Source organism: Haliaeetus albicilla, chromosome 18 (genome assembly GCF_947461875.1).
Source record: "Haliaeetus albicilla chromosome 18, bHalAlb1.1, whole genome shotgun sequence".
NCBI classification, from domain to species: domain Eukaryota; kingdom Metazoa; phylum Chordata; class Aves; order Accipitriformes; family Accipitridae; genus Haliaeetus; species Haliaeetus albicilla.
The window spans coordinates 29,193,835-29,219,061 of NC_091500.1; the positions used below are offsets into that span (position 1 = coordinate 29,193,835).

A 25,227-nucleotide genomic window follows, 5' to 3' on the forward strand; every position below is an offset into this window, starting at 1 on the left:
GTTAGGAGCGGGGCTGTGTGTTAGGGGCTCCCACCTCTGTGCAAAACCACCTGTAAGAGAATTTGCAGGTGCTCGAACCCTTAGGCTGGCAATCCGTCGAGCTCCCTTCAGGCGCGCTCGGGGACTCGTCTTACCTACCTCAGCCGACATCGCGCTTGTTCTGATCTCTCCTGTCCTAATTTAGGCTGGCTGATTTCCACTGCAGCTGTCAGAGCTACTGCACGGAGTTGTTACAGTCAGAAATGCCCTGGAGTTGAGGAGGGTTGGTCTCACGCTTGCCAGGCCATAAGTGCAGCGCTCGCCGTTATAAATACGTGCCTGTTGCAGGAGATGCTGGTCCTGAAGCCTCCCTTGCTCTGGGATGTGCTGGGAGGAAGGAGGCTTTGCCTGCGCTGGGAACAGAAGAGTTCAACGTGCAGACGTGGCAGTAACACCTCTCAACAGAACTGCTGTCCTTAACATCTTAAGGATCAAGCTTATGGGGGCATAAATGGACATGAATGGAATCAGTTTGTTCAGGTTTAGGCTGAGCACCCAGGAAAAGGATTCCTATTCCCTTGACAGTGACTTGGGTTGCTACAGAAAGCGTGATGTTAGAATTGGAACAGGCTGCCCAGGGAAGTGGTTGAGTCACCATCCCTGGAGGTGTTCAAAAAGCGTGTCGACAAGGCACTTCAGGACATGGTTTAGTGGGCATGGTTGATGGTTGCACTCGATGATCTTGAAGGTCTTTTCCAACCTAAATGATTCTATGAGTTAAAGGCCACTTTCTGCAAGTATTAGCATTAAGTTCCCTATTCTCCAGAGCACTTACCCTTATGGTTGCTCAGAGAGAAAAGGGACACAAATCTAGCCAGCATTATTCTGTGGAAAAAAAGCCAAGCGAGCAGTCACACCACAAGTATTAATTAAGCAATTAATGATGATCATGGGTCATTTCAGAGGCTGTCCTGTACAGTGCATGTCATTGTTGACTGAGTAAAGAAGTGGGGATGCGTTGGCACCTTTTCTGTCAGATATGGCATTTCCTATCCTCAATGAAAAACACGAAGCTTTGAGCACAGCCATTAACTGTTGTCTCAGCATCCATGTGTCCGTGCAGTTAATTTAATGCCACCTCTGACAGGCTTGGCGCTCAGCAGCCTTATGAAATATTCATGGAGAGGAAAAGCAGTGGAACTTATCTGCTCTGTATTGTTCAGATGCAACTTTGACTGAGACTTAAAGCCTGGCAGGAACCTTTTGGGCAGACTGGAAAGCTGCCTGGCTCTCCTGGAAGGGACACACAGAGTGAGGTGGGGTGATAGTGAGAGAAAGCAAGGGCTAACCTGAAAAGTGGAGAGAAGGGAGAAGGACTCAGAGAGCTGCTCAGCTTGGCACAGGGAGCAGGTGAGCTGCAGGGTCTTGAGAGACCCCATATTGCATGAGCTGATCTGAGAGTGACCCCAGCCCTCTGTCCCCAGGGATGCTCTCTGACCAGTCCTCTCAGTCCCCTGATACTAGCTGCATTTTGTAAGAAACACAAGGAGAAAATAACCCCAGCTTCCTTGGCTCAGTGTCTCCTTACACTTGTCCTTTCTTCTACCCTGAGGGTTTGGTTGGTTCGTTCCTCCCAGTGGAAATGGTTTGCGAAATGCTACCCCGTGTACCTTCATTTTACTGCACCTGCTGGCACAAGGCAGCTCCTCTGAAACCTTCTTCCCCAACCAGTATGGCTCTGGCTCCAGGCAGCCGAACAGCATCCAGGACTGTGTAATTATATCTCAGCGCCTGTTTCTGCTGGCAGCTTTAGCAGTGAGCGAGTGGTAACTGGGAATTATTGCCAGGGATGAGAAGAAGAGGTGATGCTATCTCTGCCGTGGTTATATGCGTGTTGCATGATTAATCCTTGCTCTGTAGGGTTTCAGCAGCCACACAATCCGCAAGGTAAACACAGCAGCGTGCAAGCAGGTGCTTCCCAGCATCTCAGGCCTAGGTGTGTCACACCCCATCCTCGCCTGGATCATCAGAGATGCTTCCCGTGAAATGTAATTAACTCCTTGTCTTGTGCATAGCGTGTCTCGCACCACCGAGCGACAGACGTGGATGCACACACGCTGCCTGCACCACACACCTTACAGACTGCCAGCCCCCCGCAGCCTACACGTGGCGTGCCCATCCCGCCACAATCCCAAACAGGCTGAAGCTCCCCCCGGCCCACGCACGCTGTCCTGCAATGCTCTGATGGTGCACGGATCGCATGCACATTGGAGTCTTGGGTCTGAAAATGTGCAGCTTTTCCACTTCTTATCTGAGAGCTGTTCACGTTGGTGTCCCGTCTGACTACCTGCTGTACACCCATGGGAACTGCATCGGCTCTGCTGCTTTTTGGGGTCCAGGCACCTCCTCCACGAGTCCATTCCAGGCTGTGGCTCACAGACATCATGTCCAGCGGCAACAGAAACCTCAGACAGTCGTGCTGAGGCTGGGGAATGCGCCTATGCAATGTGAGGCTGTGACAGATGGATGGGGTGACCTGCTCCCAGCACAGCCCAGCAGGTTAATGGAGAACCGTGGAAGAGATTACAGCTTGCAGAGACAGGGTCACTGCCTGGCCCCTGCAACAGGAGCTGGTGTGAATGCTGCTGTGGAGGGAGCAGGCATGGTCAGCTGCTCTGGCTACTCACAGTGGCTGGCTGCAATTAATTTAGGTTCATTAACTCCCTTCTGGGCTTAGCTATATTATCTTGTTCCTATTCAAAGCCCACCCTGTGGCCTTTGCAGCACCAGCTCTGGCAGAGAAGGACCAGAATAGCAGTAAGACCGTTCTAGTATAAATGCAAAACACCCATCTGCCATTTCCAGGAGCAACAGGGACATGGCCAGAGCCAAGTGACCAGGGGGAGTTTGGCATTTCAGTATTCCCTGCCCACTGCCCACTCACTTTTATTCAGTCTCTATGGGGTCCTGAGGGCTTTTTTTGGATGCCTAGTGTTGGATCTGGCATGTTACTTTTGCTCTTTATAGCTGGAAATTTTTAGGACAAAAAGTGTGTTTACATATGGCTTGTGCTACAACTGCTACTAACTTGCTTAAATTAAAAACAGGTGATATTCAAGCTAGTGACTCATTTCTGCTGAATCTCAGGTGTCTGTCCCAAACCACAGAAGTGTTAGAGTTGTCAAAGATTAGCAGCTGTGCATATGTTAATTCTCCTCCCCCTGCTTGAGAGCAAAAGTCAGTTCCCATCCTCCAGTCCTAAAGTGTCCCTCAGGGCATGTTCACATGGCAGTGCAGGACCAGGCAGCAATACCCGAGCTCGCTTAGGTACCCAGAGCCATCGCCACATTAACACAGTACTTAGCAAAGGGACGCTTTAATGTGACTCTGTTCAACATTAGCTCTGATGTTGCTGGTGTTCGTGTGCGCATTTAAAGGCGGTACTGGAAGTCTGGGCCAAAGCTTTATCCTCCCCACCCCGCTCCTTTTGGTCTTGGCTCCAGGATTTCGGTGATGCCTTCAAGAACATGCTGGGATGATGCCATCCCCACCTGCCTCCTTGGGGAGCATTTCCAGCAGCTCAGCAAGAGAGAAAGGCTCGGTGTTCATGAGTTATATCATTCTTTATATCATCGTTAAGAGTAGCAGGTATTGATGTACAATGCATCTGTCATTGTGCTTCCTATGAAAATGTGTGTACATAGTACAGATACCAGAGAGAATTCAACACTTTATACACTTGAAGGCATTCAGAGATCAGTAACAGAAAAAAAAAAAATGGCACAAGAACAAGGCCTAAATGCTACTAGATGGGTATCTACACTGATATGATGCATATATAGAGAGATATATATATATGTACACATATATATATAGTCATATATATTATATATAAGAAATATAAAATGCAGATGACATAATAGAAACAAACAAAAAAGTATATGCTTCAACAGGTGAGCGTCAAGGTCAAATCCCAGCCCCATCTTTAAAAGCTTTAATGGGAAAGAGAAGGAAAGAAAATAAATAAATGAAACGCAATGAAACATTAGGAAAAATCCATAAGAAAATTTATGGATGTGGCCGACCCGTCATCTTTGGGCGATTGCTGGATACAAAGGACTGACCCCCAGTTCCTAATTTTGGTCAGGAAGCAAATAATAATAATGACAATAATAAAAACAAATCTGCGGTTTAGAAATAATAATTACTAAAAAGACTTATTGCAAAAGCTCTTAAAGATAAGTAGCACTTCAGCCCTGGGAGGGCTCTTGCTTGATGTGTGGGGCCTGGGGGCTGGCAGGGGCTGGGGGAGGCCAATTTCCGCCGACCCGAGAGCGAAATGGCGGTGCGCTTGCGGGCCCGGGGAGCAGAGACTCGGCTGGACGGCCGGACCCCGGCTGCCAGGGCAGGTCTCTGCGTGCCGGCAAGAGGGCAGGGACGTGAGGAGCAGCAGCGGTCCCGGGGCAGCGAGCCAGCAGATGCCCTGAAGATGCCCAGGGCTCGCGGTGCCCGGGGGCAGCTGCTGTCCCGGAGTGTGTGGGGGGGGTTTGGCGGGGTGGGAGCCTGCGGTCCCGTGGACCCCGAGCACCCTGTGCCATGGGGTATCCCTCAATTTATGAACCCTTTTGGCGTTGGGGCTCCTATGCCTGCCTGGCCAAAGCGGTGCCGAGGGGCCGTCCCTCGTGATGCCCCTGGCCGAGCCGGGCCGGTGGCTGCGGCCGAAATGGGGGGGCCAGGAGTTTTCCTTCTGTCTTTCTCCCCGAGGATGGCTGTTTTTTCGGGGGCCGCACGGGGTAGCCCCAGGTTCCTTGGGGACAGGAGGGAATGCAGGGCAGGGCGGTGCTGGCCAGGCTGCGGGGAGCCCAGGAGAGACGGGCAAGGAGACCACGCTGTCGCCCAACCCGACGCGGCCGAGGGAGAGTGCCCGGGCGGCGGGGTCTTCAGTGCTGAGGAGGCACCCCCCCGGCCGAGTCCCCTCTGGTGCTCGCGGCCGGCCAGCGAGCTCGGTGGCCAGGCACCGCCGTCCCTGGGGCAGGGTGCCGAGGAAGACGTTTTGGAGAGGTGGAGGTGCCCCATCTTCATGTGCATGGAGTGGCCAGGAGTGGTCAGGCGAGGGTGGGCTGCGGGCCACCACGGTCCCAGGGGACAGCGAGGCTCTCCTGGGACTGCCGAACCCGCCGCCGTGCCCGCCGGCCATGCCATGGGGCTCCTCGATGATCCCTCCTGCCGGGCACGGGGGTCCCAGCAAGCGCCGGCCAAGGCGTTGGAGCAGGATGGGCATGGAGACGATGGATGGACAGACGGACAGGGCTGTGGATGGAGACTCTGCGGCCAAACGGCTGCTTCTTCTTGGCTTCTGGGTTTCTAGTTAAAAAGGCCGAGGGGAGCCGAGGGGAGGAGACGGGGCAGGCCCGTGCCCCAGCCCGCTGTGCGTGTCGCTCCCCGCACCGCGAGGATGGCCGGGCTGGAGCGTCCTCAAGTCTCTGAACTAGCGGGGCAGGCGCGGAGCAGCTGCCGCGGGGGCTGCGCGCCGGGTTCGAGCATGACCCGACCCGACCGCCTGCCCCGAAATCCGAGGCCGTCGCTCTTGTCTGTGTCCCACCGTGGTGAGGAGCAAGGTCCCCTAGATGTGTCTCTCCGCTGGCGCTCGCAGGGAGAAGGGCAGCTCTCCGGAGGGCTTTGGTAGCTCAGGTTGTACATCCAGATGTCGGTTAGCAGGTGAAGTCCTCAAAGGTGCCCCGGGCCGGGTGATGAGGTAGGATGTTGGCTGCGTACGTCATGCCTGCCGGGTGGCCCCGTATGCTTTCACAGGGATTCTGTGGGGCAGAGGACAGGACACTGGGGCCACTGGTTTCACCCAGACCCCCGTGGAGAGCGAGCCCTGTCTCCCCACAGCATCTCTGCCTGGTGCCTCCGCTCCTTTCCCAAGCGCTCCCCAAAACTGTGACACCCCCCCCTCCACAACACATCTGGGGCAGCCTCTGAGCTGCAAGAGGGAACCAGCAGCTCTCACGGCATGCCCGGCACTTACATGGCGTTTCACGTCGTCCATGCTGAGCGCGACGCCCTTGTCCGTGTTGTTCCTCTTATGGTTCTTGCGGCACTTGCCCCGCCGGCACAGCCGGTGCTTTATCACCTACAAAAGCCAGATTTCAGTACCGTGGGGGCTCATGGGTGGCTTTTCCCCATGTTCCACATGAGCGTTTTTGTGCTCCAGGATAACCTGGACCTCCTGGCAGCCGTGGGACGGCAGAGACACTCACCTCGTAGGCGTAGTCGAACAGCTCCAGTACTGTGAGGATACTGGCCCCGATGAACAGCCCCATCTGCCCTCCAATGTCACCTGCAGAGGAGAGGGAAGTCATCAGGGTGCTGCGAGCCTGGCGTCCGGTGGCAGAGGGAGCAGAGAAAGGGCAGAACTCATCACTGCTGTGCCTGGCCATGGCAGCAAGGTGCCCCGCTCTGCATCCATGCTGTTGGCACATCCCAGTGCCTCGGGAACAGGGCCATGGTGCACGGGGCAAACGTGAGACCACCTTGTTGGAGGATGCTGGCTGGGTGCTGCCGCAGGGCCCCTGGCACAGCCGCCAACACTCACCCAGCAAGCCAGCCACCTCGTACGCCTTCTTCTGCTCGATCGTCTCATAGTTCAGGGCTTCAAAGAAGATATCCAGCACCAGGATGTTCTCCCTGCGCAGGACATAAGTGACATCAGGCTGAGATTTGGGAGGGAGGGACAAGATGCCGCCCCATCACCGTGGCTGCCGCACATTACCCGATGTACTGCTCCGACTTGTTGTACTTCTTGGCCAGGTACTTGGCGGAGGCCTTGCTGGGGATCTTCACCATGGAGAGCTCTTTGCCGTAGCGGGTCACGTTGCAGGGCATCTCGCAGACGCAGTACTCGTTGTCCTTCTCCACCAGGAAATCTGGGTAGGGAGAGAGGGAGATGGAGAGATGGAGAAATCCAACACGCGCAGCTCGGTCCCACAGGGCTGGGCAGCCTCACCTAAGGCCGGATCTGCGCACTCCTTGTACTGCTCCGGGGTGCAGTAAGGGGCATCGCCTGGAGGAGAGAGAAAGCAGGTTTTCCCAGTGGGATCATGTCGGTGGGCTCAGCCAGGCGGGGGCCGGACCCTGGCATACACGGGGCTCACCTGGCATGTGCACCATGCGGCAGTTGCAGTTCTCCACCAGGTAACGGGTCTCGCAGTCGATGCGGCAAGCGGTGATGCTATAGGTGTCGTAAAACTCCGAGTCGCCCGCCACGGCCTTGCAGTCACCCCAGGGAGGTGGCAGGTAGATGAGCTGGGAGGGGGCAGAAGCCAGGAGTGAGGAGAGAAGCCCATCGGCCCCCCAGCATGGCGGGGGGACAAACACCCTCGCTGCATCGGTGCCCAGGGCCAGGTCCCCCTCCCCATCCAACATGGGGGCAGGGGATGGGGGCACAGGGAGGAGGCTCAGCATCCCACAGCAGGTCTAGCCCACAGCACAGGGTGGAAAGGAGCATCCCAGACCCCCGCAAGTCCCTACCCGCTGCTCCTGGCAGGACACGAAGGTCTGGAAGCCGGGAGCCACCCCAAAGCCCAGCTGGTCGATCAGTGGGGGCTCGTCCTGGCTGTGGATCTGCACCTTGATCCCGGCTTCGAACGAGGTCTCATCTGTGGCAGAGAGAAGCGGGGTGAGCATCGTGCTGTACCTCGCTCTGCAGGGCTGCACCGAGACCTGCTTTAAGAGGGACCAAAATTTCTCCTGTCTCCCACCCTTCCCCTGGGCAAATCCATTCATTCACGTGTCCATCCATCTGTCCATCTGTTTGCTACACCATGTCATTGTCCCCTCCGCCTCTGACCCTCCTGCTCCAGCACCCAGGGAGAGCAGCAGGGAAAGTGTTTGCCTCTATTTATAAACAAGTGATGGCTGCTTGTCTAAACCGATGGAGAGTTGCCATGGCGAAGAACATAGACAAGGAGAAAAAAGGAAAGAGAAGGACCCGAAGTGATGAGAAATGGAAGGAGGGAAGAGGAGGGAGCCTGAGGGATGTGGACCCGTGGGGTGGGGAGATGGAAAGGGGCTGGGAAGCACCCTGGGAGCTGCCAGTGACCGAGCGGACCTGCTGGCAGAGCCGCTGGGGCAGTGGTTTACCTGTTTCCCCCCACACTGGCAGGTACTCGTCCTGCTGAATGTCCAGCATGATCTCCAGGCCGTTGCCGGTGCCCCCCTTCATGGTGATGAGCCGGGGCTTCCCGTCCTGCCCTGCGTTGAAGGTGTAGCACTTCCCATAGCGGGTGAAGACCTGCAGGAGAGGACATGGGGCTGAGGCTGGGACCCTTCTGCTGGCACCAAACTGCTGCCAGCACCACAGCATGGAGCCGGGAGGGCATCACCAGCCCCGAAACACAGCCGTCCCCAGCCTGGGGGTACTATCTGACCCAGGCTCCTGCCTTACGGGGTGCCTCTCACTGTTGGAACTGCCTGTCTTTGCCTCGGTAAAGGAGGAGACGGTTTCCACCAAGGCACAGGGATGGCATGGACTCGGAGGAGCCGCTTTGCAGATTTACAGCACGCCAACCCCACAGACACCACGGCAGCCCCAGCTCCCTGAGACGGTGGCACTTGGCCCTACGCCTGCACCAGCGCCTCTTCCAAGCCCTCCTCCATCCCTGCAGAGGACGGGGCTGGATGGGATCCTGACCCCCCCCCCCCCCCCCGGGTCCCTCCTCGGCTCTTCCAGCTAACGCCTCTGGCAGCTGGCATGTCTCCACGCCACTAAGCTGCTGCCAGACCGGGCAAGGGGAACATGAGGTCAGTGCCCGCATGGTGCCCCACAGGCAGCGGTGATGCCAGGACGGAGGTACCAGGCACCTCCTCCGCAAGCACAGCCCTGGGGCTGCTCTCCGTATCCCGCCAGCGGGTCTCCGCAACCGGTGCCGTCCCCAACTCCAGCAAAACGCCCAAGTGCCGGCAGACGGGGCTGAAATATCAGCCTGTCCCTGAGTGATACCCTCTGTGCCTGATCCGACACGATGCCGGCCGGAGCTGCTCCCCGTGCCTGGCCGTCTTGGGGCTACTCACCGCCGCGAAGTCGCCGGGGCCACACTGCTCGCCCCGGTAGCTGCAGCTCAGCAGCATGTCCTCCAGCTGGTGACAAGTACGGTTAAAAAAACCGTACAAATTTAGGGGCTCGTCCTCATCCCCGGGGCTGGGCTGGGCCGGGGCGAAGCCCAGCTCCATCCCGGGCTCGTAGTCGACCAGGGGGGCCAGGTAGAGCAGGTCCTCGTGGCTGAGCTGCGAGACCCGCACACGGTTGATGTTGCAGAAGGTGACGGCGGGAAAGGTCATCTCGGGGCTGTCTTCCTCGCTGAGCAGCGTGACGTGGTGGTACTCCAGGTAATAGACGATGCGGTCGGCCACCTGGTAGAGGAAGACGGAGAGGGAGAGGAGGAAGGCCAGCGCCCAGAGCGCCTGCCGAGCGCCCAGGCTGCCCTCCACGAAGATGTGGCTCAGCCCGTGCAGCGTGCAGCTGCTGGCAAAGGCCACAAAGTCCGTGGCTGCCCCTGCGTCCTCCTCCTCCTCCTCCTCTTCATCCTCCTCCTGCCCATACAGGAACTCGTCTGCTCCATCCTCTCCCTTCCCGGCGGCTGCAGCATCTCTTGGTGCTTCCTCGCTGGAGAAGGAGATGGTGCAGAATATCTGGAGAGGCATTGTCCAGCGTGGGGGTCCCAGCTGCAGCGTGGGGGTCCCAGCTCCGGCGTGGGGGTCCTGGCCCCTGCCCTGCCAGAGCCTGGGGGTCTTCAATGGTGGGTCAGTTCCTCGGGGTGTGGGTGAGAGGGGCTGGGGGAGAGCAGGGAAGGAGGAAGGGGCAAGTTCAGAGAAGAGAAATGGAGAAGGGAAAAGGAGCAAGAGGCGAGCGGGACTGAGGGAGAGGAGCAGAGGGATGCTCAGAGGGGATGGAGAGAGGAGGGTATATCAGGAGCAGGGAGGAGGAGAGGAGGAGCGAGGGGCGGTTCTGCGGGCTCCCCAGGTCCCCTGGGACCAGCTGGCTGCGGCTGGCAGGACGGAGCAGACATCGCCAGCTCCAGAAGCACTGACGCATTGGGAGCTCCCGGTGCTGCCCCGGGGGTCCTGAGGGGCTGCCAGGTCCGGCCAACGCGGGTGCGCACGGGTGCGCGCACAGACACCCGGCGTGCTGCGTACCCACACCGCATCCTCCATCCTCACCGCGGGGCAGCACGGTCCTGGCAGCCCGACCAGCTGCTCCAGCCAGGGCCTCCCCGCCGGTTACCAGGCTGTTTCCAGAGCCACCATATGCCGGGCTCTCTGGGCTCTTCATCAGGGCAGCTGGAGCCAGAGGTTTTCCCAAAATGCCCGTGACACTGTCCTACTGCAGCGCCCACCCTGACGGTGGCAGCGAGGGCGGAAGGATGCTGTGGTGTCCCCAAGCTCTCGCGGTGCTCATCCTGCCCAGGCAGCACCCGTCCTGTGCCGCGGGGCAGTGGCATGTGCACGGGAGCGTCCGGCGAAGGTGATGTCCTGAGCAGTGCGGGATCCATCCTCCTCCAAGCCAGGGCTGGATTGGGCAGGATTTGGGCGCTGCCATACTTCAGGTGATGACTCCTTCTGCAGAGCCCAGCCAGTGCGTGGTGTGTCACCTCGTGCTTCGGATCCCTGTGGGGCACAGGGAGCTACTGCTTCCCCCGGTGTCCAGGCTTCGTGCCGCTGAGCCGGCTGGGGCTGGGGGTCCCGTGGATGCAGCCCTGATGCGGGATGGTGGGATGGAGCCAGCGGCCAGGCTGGCTGCCCGGAGCAAAGGCGTCTCCTCCCTGCAGCCCTGCAGCAGCACAGCCCCTTCCTGCAGTTTGTTTTTTTCCTGCACTCAGCACTTCATAAAAGCATCCGATGCGACCACAAAGCAATCTCCAGCCCCATCCCAGCACCACAGCCGCCATTGCTGGCCCAAGGGGAAGGGGAGTATCTAAATATGCAGCACTTTGATGCGCAAGAGCTGGACAGGAGCTTTTGACTGATGCCCGGGTGCGATGAGGATGCCCCAGCACGCCAGTTCGGCTGCTGTGCCTCCTTCTCCTCATGCACTGAAGGGCCACCGGTCCCTGAGCCCATCCTGGCTCATGGACACGGGCACCACCAAACCGGGCAAACAAATGCAACCAGGTAACTTGTACAAATCCGATCTGATACCAGTGCAAATTTATCTGCTCTTCCCGAGCAAGTGAGGCTGGTGTAATGGGCAGGGCGTGCACTGGGGATCCCTGCCAGGGCAGGTTCAGCCAAGATGATGACCGATGATGTGACAGCAGGTTGTCCCTCGAGGGGCTGTCCTGGGGCTCCCCAAGCTCAATATTCCCAATAGGGCCCTTGTGTAAGAGGGATGCTGGCAGTTGCCACAAAGCTGGGAGCAAGGGCGAGTGACCTTGGGGCCGAGCGCCAGAGCCACAGGATGAAATTTCATAAAGCCAAGAGCAAGGTTGCACCTTTTAGGAGCAACCCAGAGAGTCTGAGCTGGAAACTCATCCTGGGAAATGGGACCAGGGAGATGGATTGGGTGGCTGGGAGCCACCATGCCATGGGGACCAGGTCACATCCCAGCCCTTCGCCTTTGACAGAGACGAGCTGCAGCTGCACCGTGGGCAGGGCTGGGCTGTAAAAGCATCAGGGCTTCAGCTGGAGGGGGTTTGAGGGCACTGGGCTGCCTCAGCCCTGTGGGAATGGGCTGGGCTCATCACACAAAGACCGGCACTGGAGCTGAGCAGATCTGAGCTGGCTGAGCTCAGGGTGGGATTTCTGGTATTCCCCAGCTCTGGGACAGAGAGTTTCTGTGCAATGTCTGTAGGAGGTGGAGGGAGAGAAGGAGGAAAATGGAAGAGAAGCCTGGAGGAGTTTGTTTAGCCCTGGCAGGGCGCTGACAGGTGAGCGGTGCTGCCTGTGGGGACAGTCCCTGACAGCGTGAGCGAGGGGCTGATCTGATCCCATGGCATGGGGAGGTTTAATGTGTCTTCTTGGGAGCAATTGCAGCAGGGAGAGGGAGATGCTGTAATGAAAACACTCCATCATCAGCTGGGGCCGTTAACCTGCCTCACTCGGCTTAAACAGCCTGCGGAGAGTGCCAGGGCCAGTTCCCAGCAGCTGTGTGGGACACCGAGGATGAGCGCTGCCCTGGCTCCGGTTACCACCGCCTGTCCCAGAGCCGACATGTGAGCTGGGATGAAGGTGACCGGGGACGGTTGCAGCCAGGAGCACAGTGGCACAAGCACTCAGGGGAGCGTGTCCTGACTCCACGATTGGGGACAAACTGTGGCCGTGTCCCCATGCTGTAGGCAGAGGGGTGCCGTCCCGATTTGTGCAAGTTTGGAGATGCTAGAGGAGTCCTTGGGCTTGTTCCAACTCCTCCCTCACCAGGAGTTATTTTTACCCTCTCTCAGGTAAAGCTTTGGTGGGGGAGAGGGATGGGGGATGCTATAATTAGCCGTGACATCAGCCCCTGTGGCGGCGCGTGCTGGGATGATGCCACGACACCCCGACCCACCGCTGGGGACCAGGGATGCTCGATGCCCTCCTCCCTGCCGCAGCAAGGGATGCAGGATGGTGGAAGGAGCCTGTTTTTTTTCCTGGCTCTGGCATAGTGTTTGGCCACTGTCCCGGGGTGGTTCGGCCCCGCTCGCTGCTTTGCAGCTCGTCACGGGCCTGGGAAAGGAGGTTCCCTGGAGCGGGGGAGCACGGAGGCGGCGGGGGAGAAGCGGGAGGGGGATTTGACGGCAGCAACAGCACATTTCACAGCCTGTCACGCTTTAATGGCAGAGGAGATCAAAGCTGGGATGGAGTTATTCATAGAGATAAACCAATCCCCGAGGAGGCGAGGAGAAAACAACATTGCAAGCTCTGTTATCCCAGGCCTGCAAGCGGCAGCCCAGCCCCGGGGAGGCTGTCGCAGAAAGCGCCCCGGGAGCTGGACCCGCTCGGTTTTGTAACGGGGCGCTGCTTGTCCCTGCCAAGGACTGGCTGAGCTGGGGCCGAGCTGCCTGCATCATCCCTTGGGGTGCCTGGCGGTTGGAGCTTGACTGGTGGGAAGGGATGAGGTGGGGTGCAACCCCACAGCAGCCAGGAGCAGGATTTGGGGGATGGATATTTGATGAGGCAGATGGGCACCCTGCAGCTGGGCTGTCCTGCTCCCATGACACAGCCAGCTGCATTGCATTGGGGGGGGGGGGGGGGGAAATCAGGTTTGCAATGTGCCTTGGCCCATGAATGTGCTTTGCAGCTCCCAGAGCTGCCAAGATGTTGATGGTGGCACCTGCAGTGCCTCCATCGCCGCTCTGGGCAGGGTGAGCCACTTTGGGACAGCTCTGGGGCTGCGGATCCCCTCCCCGACCCTGGCGAGAGGCAGACTCGGAGCAGCCGAGCAAGGTGGGATTGCCCAGGCAGCCGGGATCTCTGCCGGGACTAATCCTGCCGCCCCTTATCAGATGCTGCCACCTTGCCTCCGCTCGCTCTGCCAGCCAAGCCGGGCGCAGCTTGTGTTATCCGGCCCTTTATCCCCCAGATTAGATGCTTCACAGTGGATTAGTATGTCACATTCTAATGCAGAAAAATTGATGATTAAAAAGGAGTTTTTCCTCTGTATTATTCCCCACCTCCGCCCCCTCTCCACCCCGTCCCCGTGGGCCCAGGCAGCCCAGCGCCAGCCGTGGGCACTGGTGATGCCGCGGCACTGGGTGATGCGGGAGCCCTGTCCCTGGCTTGCACAGGGGACAGAAAACCAAAAGTCCCTTTTTGAGACTGTGCAGGGCTGGGGCACTCGGTCCCGGCTGCTTTTGGTGGCAGGGGTCGGGTGGTCCAGGTCCCTGTGCCATCCTGCCCCAGGTTATCGGCTGCAGACCCAGCATCTGCAGCACAGGACTTTAATAAAAAGCACATTATGGTGAGTAATGCGCTAAGTGGACTTCATTACGGACCCGGGGCCTCCCTGGCTCCCGTTGTTCCATATGATTTCCTATCAGATGAGCCTTATCTCCTCTCCAAATGCTTCCATTTAAACTCCATTAATCTTTCAAAGCTTCCCTGGGCCAGTGCTGCCGAGCACTTCCCAGTCAGCCCAGCCGGGTGCTGGTGCTGCTGCCCCGGGCACAGAGGCCACCCGCAGCCCCGCTGGCTCGGGGTCTTTGGGGGGGCTCGGCCGGGACCCCCTGCAGCAACACGGGCGGTCGAGCGCGTATCTGCGGCTGGGCCCTTTGCCGTGCATCCGCTGCGACGGCTCCTATGGCCACCTTATCCTTCTTGCCGGGGATCTATTTACGCTCCTATAATTGAAATAGTTTGTAATGCTGAGAGCTTTCTGGGTGATTTACCCGTTGGTGGCTTCCCTTTGTGCCGTGGAGGGTCACTGGGACTGTGCCGACAAATGCCCTGCCGGGATGCGGAGGATGCTGCTGAGGTAGGTGCTGCTAATTCCCAGGTGGCTGGGATTATTCTGTGTGGACACTTATTCCAAAGCTTTTCTGTGTTTCCTCCTGATCACAAATTACCCATAAGCAGGTTGCAATTTTTTCCGACATCCTTCACAATTGCTTAGACAGTTCGTGCAAGCAGATTCAAGCCGATGGTTTTATTGGTGGGGGGAAAAAAAAAAATTGTATTCCTATCTGGTTTTCTTGCTGTGTTCACTCGCTCTGGCTCTGCACGCATCACGGTTTTCAAATCTAATCTAATCCAAGCAGGGTGGTTACGCAGCCCTGGTATGCGGCTGCTCTGGATGGGTCTTCCTGTTGCTTTACTGGGCCATGAGGCTGCTGGGAGAGCAAGGAGCAGGGGGCTTAAAATCCCTGATAAAGTGGAGGGTGAGTGGGAAGGACCCTGCCCCAGCGCCGTCCCATGCTCCATCTCTGTCCTTACTGTAAAAGCCTGGATATAAATGCACCAAATCCTCCATACAGAGGAAAAAAAAAAATATCCAGAAAAATAAATAAAAGGTTATAATATCCAAGTGTCAAGGCCTGTATAAATAAATAAGAGCCTGAGATGGTTAGGAGCTTCTTGAGTCATGGTTGTTGCAGGAATTGCAGAGATGCCTGCTGCTTAGAGAACCCTGGCTCCGGCCAAACTCTCTGCAGGCGATAAAACAAAGGAGTCTATAAAAAGCCAGATAAATTAAAACTGAGGCAAAAGGCCATGAGACAGTTAATTTCCCAGATCTCCCCGTGGAGATCTCTGCCTCCTGCGTGGCCCTGCATGCTCGAGGGACCTGCCCCGCTCCTCCCTGGCTTCTCCCCACTTGATATCAGGGGGAGAGAGGGGAAAATGGCACTAGGAGGTTTCCTGGGCAGATTCTTTGAAATACCCAGTTGGCAAAGGTGCCACGTACCTCGCTGCCACTCAGCCTGGGTCTTGGATAAAGACCAAAGGGAGATTAAGGGGGAACAGTTTGGAAAAATACGATATGCTGGTGGTGGTCCAGGGCTGCGTTTCCAGCCCGCGGCTTCCTTGGGGTCCGGCGTCCGTGGGGCATGCGTGCCCAAGGTCCCCCATCCGCAGCCATGACATCCTTGCCTCCGTTGCGGCCGGATAGCACTCGAAAGCCTCCTCAGCTCTTCCAGCAGCCACAGATGCCATTAAAGCTTATTATTAATAATTAATAATTCATTCGTTAATGATTCTTTATGTGCCAAAGGCATCACAAGAGGAGCGGGAATGCCCTGAGGTGCATCTGCGCTGCTCCAAGCTCTTGGCACGACACCTCCGGGTGCGCGTGGTGCGTCTGGGTGTGCAAAGTGCTCCCGGGTGTGCGCGACACCTCCGGGCGTGCAAAGTGTTTTGGGTGAGCGCGACACCTCCGGGTGTGCCCAGCACTCCCGTGCAGGGTCTGCTGCTGCGCACCGTGGCTCCGGGTACGGCTGTGCGTGCTGCTGGGGCTGGATGTTGCCCCTGGGCAGGTCCAGGGACTAAATAACCCCCTGGCTGGGCCTGATCCTGATCCTACGTGTCCTCCTCTCTCCTATCCTAATCGCCTGCCAGGGTGGGCGGGAGTGATGTTGTTCAGTGCTTGGAGGTTTGAGACGCTAAATGATTTACCTACTCTGTTGCAGAGCTCCTAATGAAGCGGCCACGGGGCACAGGCACACGTCTGCCTCCCGCCATGCTGTGCCCAGCACCGACGTCCTCGTCTCGCTTGTTCCCGACCCTCTTCTGTGCCGGCTCAGCCGAGATCGTGGCGGGTTCAGTGGCACTGCTCCCATGCAACGGTGCCAGGGTCACACCGTGGCGTTGCTGTCCTGCTGCAGATTGAGTGTGAAATGCAACTGGCTTTGAACAAGAGCTGCTGTCTCCACGTTAGCGTCAGCACGGGGTAAGCAAAGCCCCAAGTAGCCAAGGGATCCCCAGTCCTCCTGTCTGTGCCCCGCAGGTGGCCGTGTCTGGAAAAACCTTGGATGAAGCTGGGAAAAGGAGGCAGCCGAGGAGCAGCGCTCGCCGGCGTCTCTGCTCCACGCCCGAGGGCTAAACTGCTCACGGCTGCTTTCTGGATGATTTGCTTTCAGCAAAATACCATGATACTCGAAAGTCTCCGAGCTGCCGATGAGCTGCCGGAGTCAGGGCACTCCCGACCCGCTGTGGTTCCTGGGAGAGCCGACTCGCCATCAGCAAATGGCTGCAGTCCCGTCCGCGGCTGCGGTCCTGTGCGTGGCTGCTCCTCTGCTCCATCACCTCCAATTACTTTGCACCAGGCAGCCCGTGTCCCACTGGGTTTGCTTCGTTTGTCTGGAAAACGATGCAACCTCTGGGGTCAAACAATGCTGCTGTTCAACAGCAAAGAGAAGCCCATGTGGAGCGTGAGCCCGGCCGGGAGTTTCCAGATGATACAGCTGGGGATGGCGTGGCCCGGCCTCGGGGACAATCACCGGGATGCCGGAGGTGAATCACCCCTCGGAAATAACAGATACATGCGAGCAGTTTCAAAAGCTTATAAGTTATTTAGGAGCCCATGTACCGCTTTAAAAAGTGATTTACATAAATTACTTGAATGTCTTACAGAATTTGTAAAAGCGCCGGCTCTGTCGGCTCCCCAAACCAGGAGGATGACACTACTTTGGGGCCAGTGGCTGACCCTGCCGCCCACGTGTGGTCCCCAAGTTGCTCTTCCAGAGCCAGATGGGCCCATGTGGTTTGTTTATTAACTGTCTAAAGCTCCAGGAAATATCTGGGTATCAGTAATTCCCGCGCCCGGTCTCTCCAGCTGTGTTGGAGATGCTTTTCACTCCAGCTCTATGATTATCCACTAACACTGCACCGCAGGGGAGCTCCGCTCACCGCGGGGCTCTCGGGCTTGTGACTGCCACAGCTCCACGCGAGGCCGTGGGGTGCTGTGGGCTGGACGCCTGGGTCCCCTGGTGGGTGCTGGGGTGTGGGTCCCGTGGGGCTGAGGGTCAAGGTAAAACAGGGAGACCAGCAGCAGCCCCTGGTTGAATACCCCAAGACCAGCAACCTGAGCGTGCCCCATTGTACCCGTCCCTCCGAGCTCCCATGGGTGCTGAAGGACACCCCAGCACCCACCAGCTGGGCAGGTTTGAATGACATGAGGGGTTTTTTGCGGGGGGGGAAGAAAAAGCTACGGTGTTCCTGGGGCGGCAGGAGCTGACCCCCACCCAATGCACGCTGGCTGGAGCAAGGTGGGCTGTGAGCGGGGAGCTCAGCAGGGTGCAGAGAGGCTTTGGGGGTGCAGAGGGGCATGCATTGGGGTTTAGCAGGGCGCAGAGGGGCACAGCAGGATCTGGTGGCGTCCACTGGGGTTCACCAAGGTGCAGTGGGGTTCAGAAGGGCAGTGGGGAGTTTCGGCAGGGTGCCATGGGGTACGGCAAGATGCCGCTGGATCTCTTTTTCATCACAGCAGCTCCTGCTTTGCTCTGGAGATGGGAGGAAGGAGGAGAGGAGGAGTGTGGTTGGGGTTTGCTGGGACTGCTCCAGACCTTTCCTGCTCCCTCCCTTGCTCTTCCTCTGTGCACTCGGTTTTTCTAGGGCAGAGGATGCAGAATCCAATGCAAAAGGCAGTGGCATGATCTCCATGTCAAACTCAATTCTCCCTAGTGCCAGCTCAGCCCTGGAGCCTCATGGAAATGGTCCAGAGGTCTTAATCTTCTGCAGTTTATCAAGGATGTCCCGTGTGCTCTGCCCCAGGGCTCCCAGCTCCCATGCCAGGCTCAGCCGCTGTGCCCTGAAGCAGGACAGTGACGAGGATTTGGGGACACGGCTCTCCCCCGGGACGGGCTCACGGGGTGTGAGAAGGAAAAGCTGCAAATGCACATTGCACTGCGCTAGGCATGGCTGCTCACATCACCCCTGGCTGCACCGACCCCCAAAAAGGGGCTTCACGAGCACGGGGCACCATCCCGAGGTTTAGTGCTGGTTTTACGTGGGGCAGCCCCAATTCCTGTGCCACAGGCCATGCTGGGCCATGGAGAGGAAGCTTATCCTCTGTGTTTCTCCTTTTTTTCCCGGGATGGAAAGAAAATTAATGGGGTTTAGGGCCCAGAGAGAGGACTCCTGGGCCTTTCCCTTGCTGGGCGAGGAGCAGATCCATGGGGGATGAGCAGGGCTCCAGGGGCCCTTTGCCGGTACGACGAGGGAGAGGAAACGCAAGCTGGGAGCTGGCGGGGCCACGCATTCCCGCAGAGGAGCGAGGGCTTGAACTTATAAATAATGAAGTAGCAAGCGTGAAACATTGATCTCTGCTGCTAATGAACACGTCAGGGAGCACAGACCCAAAACGGAGGCGACAGTGAGGGCGATTCCCCCTTCCCCGCAAAGGGGAACTGGGCAGCCACCCCCTGCCCACTCCATGCGTGGCCCAGTGAGCGCAAGGCTCCGGGCACAGCCTTGGTGACGGGGACATCCTCAGCCCATGTTTCTTAGGGCCGTGCCCTGAGAGGGGTCAGGACTTGCCCCTCAGCCTTGTGTTTGCCCCTCCGGGCTTTAAGGTCGTGCCAGGATTTGGGGGCTGGGGAGAGGAGACGGCTGCACCTCCCTCTGTTTCCTCCTCCCCATCCTGGACTGCTGCAGGGGGGGAGATTTGGTGGATGCCGGACACCTCCATGGTGCTGGAGGGGCTGTGAAGAGCCAGGGCAGAGCTGGGATGGGCCAATTGTTTCCCCCCGGGTCTTCTTAGAGGGTTCAGTCCCCTGTACGGGATTAGTCCAAGCTTGGTCAGCTCCACCTCTGTCCCTGGAGCATCCCTGCATCCTGCACACGGCTGCTGCTGGGGAGCACCCAGCCCCTGCGGTTCACTGGTTAGGGTGGGCGCAGATGGAGGGGGGTCAACAATGCCAGGGACCCCCTGATGTGGCCTGGTGATGACACAGGATGAAAGAGGAGGTGGGAAAAGCCCAAATAATCCCAGGATGGGCTTCCCCATGGCATCCGGCACGAGTCCTGTGTACCAGGGGATCCTGTCCTGGCTGCAGGGTGATGCTGTGCACTGGGCTGGGGTGCTGAGACCAAGCCCACAGCCCCTGTGGGATGCTGCTGAGTGGGTGCATCACTGGGGGGGCACACGGGCAGTGGGGGAAGGCCCTGGCCTGCTGCGGCTGCCCCCCCCCAGTGATGCTCTCCCGCTGTCCGGCAGTGTGAGGGGGCACGTGGGCAGGACACAACTCCTGCCACCTTATTGTCACCCCCCCATATTTCAGCTACGGCAGCCCCTCATTTGCATTCGCCGCGTGTCCCCCCGAGCCCTCCCTTCTGCCGGGGACAGATAACGCGGCAGCCGCGGCGTGCCGGGGCCGCGGTGCTGGCGGCAGAGCCGAGGCTCTTCCCGTCGCCTCCTGCGCCGGCCAGCATCAGCATGCAGCCAGCATCGCCCGGGTGGCCGCTTGTTCCCCCCAGCTGATCCCATCAACCCCCCCAGTTCTCCCCACTGGCCATGGCACTGAAGTTAAATGGCTGCAAAGGGGACAGGCGCAGGGAGAGGACCGACATGCATCCCTGCCTGCATGCAGACAGCTCCCCCCCCCCCCAGCCTGTGTGGTCTGGGCAGCCCAAAAATCCTCCCTGGCAAGGTCCCTCTCCGCACACAGCATCTCCCCTATATCATGGAGAGGAGAGGGGCAGCGCTGGCCGCAAAAGCACCCGCTCGGGGTATCCCACTAGCCTGGGCGGTGCAAGGGGCTTCCTGACATGCAGAGGTGAACGCAGCTCCTGCACGGGGCGGTGGGACCCCCATCAGGGCGGCGCAGACTGGGGGGATGCTGGTGCATTGCCGGGTGGTGGTCCCTGGCACCCATGAGCCTTCACTGGTGCCAGCAGGCCCAGAGCAACACCGAGCCTGGCTCAGCCGGGGCGGACACGGTCCGAGCTCGGAGGAGGGAGCAGCGAGGCGGCAGGAATTAACCTGTCAAACCAACCCGTCTAAAAGCTTCAGTGAGCTTCGGGACCCCTGGGCAGGGAGGGGGCAAAGGTTTCCTAAATAGCTCAGCGAGACAGGGCGGCTGCCGGGACCCCGCGCGCAGGCAGCACCATCCCCATCCCCGCCACGCACAGCCCTGCCTGTGCGAGGCTGCAAGGGGAATCCAAAGAGCAACATAAACGTAGCACAGAGCCAGCTTTTTCTAATCAAATCCATTAAATCATCCCAACCTGCTTGCAAGGAATAATCCAGGCAGGAATAACAAACCAGCTGTGAGTCTATTTTGCTTTTGCCGGTTGGAGGGGTTGCAGAAAGCAGGGTATTTGGACCCCAACAGATGAAAGTAGGGAGCCGGGATGAGGGTCCCTGAGGATGCTTCGGCGCAGAAAACACGACTGTGCACCGGGAAGAGCCCGGCGTCGAAACCGGCTGGTGGCCACACGCAGGCAGGGACCCGGTCCCACTCGCTAGCCCCACTGGAGAGGATCCAGCCCCCTCCAGGCTGCAACTTGCCTCCATTTAACAAATAAAACGCCTGACGGCTGACAACAGAGAACTGCTCTATGTAAAGAGCCCATCAAGGGAATTTAATGCAGATGATTAAAATCACCCAAATTGTGCTGGGACCTGGGCAGCAGCTCCGTGGACGCCCAGCCGGTGCCTTGGCGTGCTCGGCAGCTTCGTCCTCGCTCGGCGTGGGATGTGAGTGGGACATCCCTTGGCTGGGGATGAGAATGGGGACCCCGAAAAGCGCAGAGCTGCATGCTCAACGCTGGAGCCGGCTCAGGAACAGCCACCCTGGCTGCCGAATTTATTAGGCAGCACCCGAATAGCCGGCACTGTTTAATTCCCAGCTGGATGGGGGAGAGGCAGCCGCAGGGGGATAAAGGCTTTATTGTGCGCTGGATCCGTGCACCAGTGCGACACGCAACCTCCGTGGTGGGGCACAACGCCGTGCCATACCACCAGGACCTGCTTTCCTAAAGGGATTGCGGGGTTCCCTCAGGTCCCTGCTGGCCATCGCCGCGGCTCTCCCTGCTTTTCCACTGGTGCCTCCTCATCGCGCAGCAGTTTCCAGCGTGAAGGTTTCCAGCCCCGCATGCACCACCCAGCTTTGCAGAGCCCAAGTGATCCCGGGAAACTTTGCCCACCCAGGAGCACCCTGTGCAGCAGCACTGAGCAGCACGTGCTCCTGGGGGGCACCTGGACCTCTAAAACCCAGCGGCATTCCCTGGCATCCCCTTAATGAAGATGCTGCCAGTCCTTTCTGAGCTGAAAGGAGGCAGGAGCGGTTACAGGCGGACAAACGCCCTCCTTGCATGGGGGAAACACGGCACTGGGCTGGGGCCGCGGGGGCACTCACCACTTTGAAGTCTTCAGGGGTGCATTGCTCCCCGCGGAAGAAGCAGGACAGCAGCATCTCCCGGATGTCGTGGCCAGCCCGGTCATAAAACTCCAGCATGTTGAAAGGTTTGGGCTTGAAGTTTCGGAAGTTTGCCTTGTCCTGTAGGATTTCCAGCTGCTTCTCGTCGGCGGTCTGAGTGTCTGGGATCTCGTATCTTAGGGGAAACAGGCAGAAGCTCAGGCTTGACCACGGCATCTGTTCCCGCTGGCAAAAGCCATTTGGGCCTCACACGAGCTACTTCTACCCTGACCCTGGCATGGGCTCAGCAAAGTCTCAGGCACTTTGCACGTGGCATTTTCAGAGCATTCAACAGCACAAAGTGGCCCAGAGGCACGTGAGAGACAGTAGGAGGATGGGCGAGAAAGAGAAGCTGGGCAGCGGCAGCGGCCACGTACCAAACCCATCTCACTTGCCCCAGAGCTGGTCCCACAGCACCGGTGCTGGTTGATGTCAGCGCAGCCGCCTGCCCTGCGCCTTTGGTGGCATCACGACTGCAGGCGATGGCCTCGCCGGGATGTGGGCTGAGTGTGCTGGGTCTCAGCCCCCGCTCTCGTGGCTGCAGACCTCTCCCCGGGGCACAAGTCGGGGCAGCGGTGAAGCCTTTTGGCAAGCGGCATGGGCAGGTAGTGCACCTTGCTGCCGGCACCAGGCTGAGGGCAGTGGCTTGGCAGCACCAAGGAGCCGCTGCAGCCGTGGGGACGGGTTGGGGAGGGCAGGCGAGGGGCTCCCCCGTGAATCCTGCCACCGCAGAGTCCCACGGCCCAAGGAATGGCACCGACCTCCGGTCCTGGTGCGTGGGTGATGCTCAGCGGCTTCACCTGCTGGCATCCCCAGCCTCGCTGCATGTGTCAGGCACCCAGGACGTGATGCTGGAGCCATGCATGCTGGATCCACCCTGCAGGCATCCCAGGGTGGCCCTGGCCTTGCCGTATGTGCCGCGCACCGGGGACGGGAGCCGCGTGTGCCAGATCCATCCAGGGCAGCCCAGCGTGGGAGCCATGTACCCAGGAGCAGCAGCAGGACCTGGCAGCTCTTGGCTGCCGGTGTTGCCGCACAGTGGCCACATCCAGCTGCAGAGCTGAACTAACTCAGGATCTGCTTCCGCACGGAGACTAAGGAGATGCTCTCCACGCCAGTCACGGAGCGCACCTCTCCAGCACTCGCTGCCCCATGCAGTGGGGGGGGGCTGGGACCACGCGCAGTGGCCTGCCCCGGCGCACGGAGACGTCACCCGGGACCACCTCAAAGCACCGGCACCCACCTGTTATTGAGCAGGGCAAGGAGCTCGCCGGCGTGGTACAGGTCGTTCTTGGTCACCCGGCTGAAACGAAACTCGTTGAGGTTGCAGAAGGTGACGGCGGGGAAGGTGAGCCTGGTGGCCGCCACCTCATCCAGCTTGGTGACGTGGGGGTAGAGAAAGTAGTACTGGATGCGGTTGGTGCAGACGAGGGCGAGCAGCGCCAGCGAGCCCAGGAAGCACAGCGCCCAGACCACGCGCTTCAGCGACAGCCGCTCGTACGAGAAGATGTGCGAGAGCCCGTGGAGGGTGGAGCTGCTGGCGAAGGCCTGGATGCTCACCGGCTGCCCGCTGTCCACCTCCTCCTCGTCCACCTTCAGGTCCATCATGGTCCGTGCCGGCACCCTGGCGTGGCCACTCTGCCGAGAAGGGAGACCCGTGGGTGCTCGGTGCCGTGGAGACCTCGTGGGTGCTGCCGCTGCCCGGCCCGCGGCATCCCGGCACGGGGATGCCGGGGATGCACCCGGCAGCCCTCACATGGGGCAGATGCTTTGCTGCGCCCTGCTCTTCCCCCCCAAGCCTATATATATACACACACATACATGTATATATATATATTTTTTTTTTTTTTGGGTGCAGCCTCTTGCATTTCCTCTCCTCCCACCTCCTCTCTGCCCTCCCCATCCTATAGCAGGACTGGGGTGCTGTGCCCCGCTCACTCCCCAGCATCCACCCCTCCCCTCCCACCTGCTCCCCCCTTCTCTCTGGTCCCCCTCCGCCTCCCCCAAATGGCACCGGCGCATCGACAAATAGATGAAGGAATCGAGGATGCAAACCTGGAATCGGGGCCAGCGGCCGTGGCCGGAGCTGGGCTCGTTCTGCTCCGCGACGGTGGCTGCCGCTGCTGCGACGTGGGTGCTGGGGCTGGGATGAGCCTCCCTCCACCTCTTGCCGCTGGGTGGGAAGACGGGAGCGGGAGAAGCGCAGGCACGGAGGGTGCGAGAGGCACCGAGCCCGGCAGCGGCGGGCGAACCGGAAAAGAAGGGGGGGGGGTGGGAAATTAAAAATAGCCTCGGTGGTACCTTGGTGCAAGCGTGGGAGCGGGGATGCGCCGGGGCCTCGCTCAACGCCGTGCGGAGGGACCGGAGGCGACCATCGCCGGAGAGGAGGCAGCTGCCGGGTGCGAGGAGAAAAAAGGGGGAGAAGGCAGGCGAGCGGGAGGCTGCTTCGCTGCCAAACACATGGATACCTCCCCCTGTGGCTAGCTGGGAGCTGGTGATTTCTTCAGATGCATAATCCGCATGAAGTCATTGTCTGGGCGCTGGTGGGGCCGGAGGCCGCGGAGGGGTGCCGCAGGCCGGTGGGCAGCGAGGAGAAGGAGGAGGAGAAGGAGGAGGAGGAGGAGGAGGAGGAGGAGGAGGAGGAGGAGGGAGAGGCGGAGGAGCGGGGCGCTCCAGCGATTGCAGGCTGCTGGCAGGGGCTGTTGGTGCTGCTGGCGTGTGCATGTGGGTAATGTGTGTGTGCGTGTGCGTGCGTGTGCCGTTCCCATCCCCCAGCGCCTTCCAGTGATGCTCCGGCTCTTCGCTCCGCCGGAGCCTCCCCCCCGGCTCCCCCCATCCAGCTCTGACCCGGCTCTCCCCTTGCCACGGCCTCCACCGTCCTCGCAGGCTTCACCCACGGGTGGCCCCAGCGCTGGGGCAGGTGCTCAGACACGCTCGGGTTGGTCTTTTTTTTCGGGAGGACCGAAGACGGGCACCTTCTAGCCCTTTCCAGCCGCCTGCTCGGGGCGGCCACAGGGCACGGTGGTACCTCAAGCATCTGCCCCGGGCTCGCCGGGTGCAGCCCCGCTCTTTGCTGCCGGCCGGCATGGTCTCCGGCACGATGCTCGCCACGATGGGGACAGACCCCTCCGGAGGTGCTGGGCTTCTGTCCCTGCCCCACGCAGGACGTGGTGCCCCTTTCCCAGCTATTCGCCTTCTGGCCGTTTACGGAGTCATCAGAAAGGTGTCGTTGTCCCAAGGGTGCTTCCCCAGGGCAGGAGGCACTGGGTGCTGGGTGTTCTGCTCCTCCCCTGGGCAGAGCAAGAGGGTTGCCCAGCGCTGCCCAGCTTCACCTCAGCACCACCGCATCTCCAGCCCTGCTTCACCTCCATCTGCTCCCCACGACCGCTGCGGAGAGCAGGGTGCCTCCATCACCCGAGCC

At 59.4% G+C, this 25,227-nt stretch overlaps 1 protein-coding gene across 3 annotated transcripts; it reads right to left on the reverse strand.

Moving 5' to 3' along the window:
* Nucleotides 1–3,583: 3,583 nt before the first annotated feature.
* ASIC1 (acid sensing ion channel subunit 1) lies at nucleotides 3,584–24,582 on the reverse strand. 3 transcript variants are annotated; one of them, XM_069806270.1, is made up of 14 exons: nucleotides 23,862–24,582; nucleotides 23,367–23,444; nucleotides 23,050–23,183; nucleotides 21,747–21,942; nucleotides 9,055–9,393; nucleotides 8,125–8,275; nucleotides 7,513–7,640; nucleotides 7,137–7,287; nucleotides 6,989–7,045; nucleotides 6,755–6,908; nucleotides 6,578–6,669; nucleotides 6,243–6,322; nucleotides 6,011–6,115; nucleotides 3,584–5,795 (listed from the first exon to the last, which is right to left on the reverse strand). In XM_069806270.1, exons 2-14 carry the CDS (start codon nucleotides 23,412–23,414, stop codon nucleotides 5,691–5,693), a joined length of 1,740 nt encoding a protein of 579 aa, XP_069662371.1. In that variant the 5' UTR covers nucleotides 23,415–23,444; nucleotides 23,862–24,582; the 3' UTR covers nucleotides 3,584–5,690. The 3 variants fall into 3 exon arrangements, with proteins under 3 accessions (XP_069662371.1, XP_069662370.1, XP_069662372.1); XM_069806269.1 differs by having other exon boundaries at nucleotides 23,050–23,444; nucleotides 23,862–23,979; nucleotides 24,108–24,581; XM_069806271.1 differs by lacking the exon at nucleotides 9,055–9,393 and having other exon boundaries at nucleotides 23,050–23,444; nucleotides 23,862–24,573.
* Nucleotides 24,583–25,227: the final 645 nt, after the last annotated feature.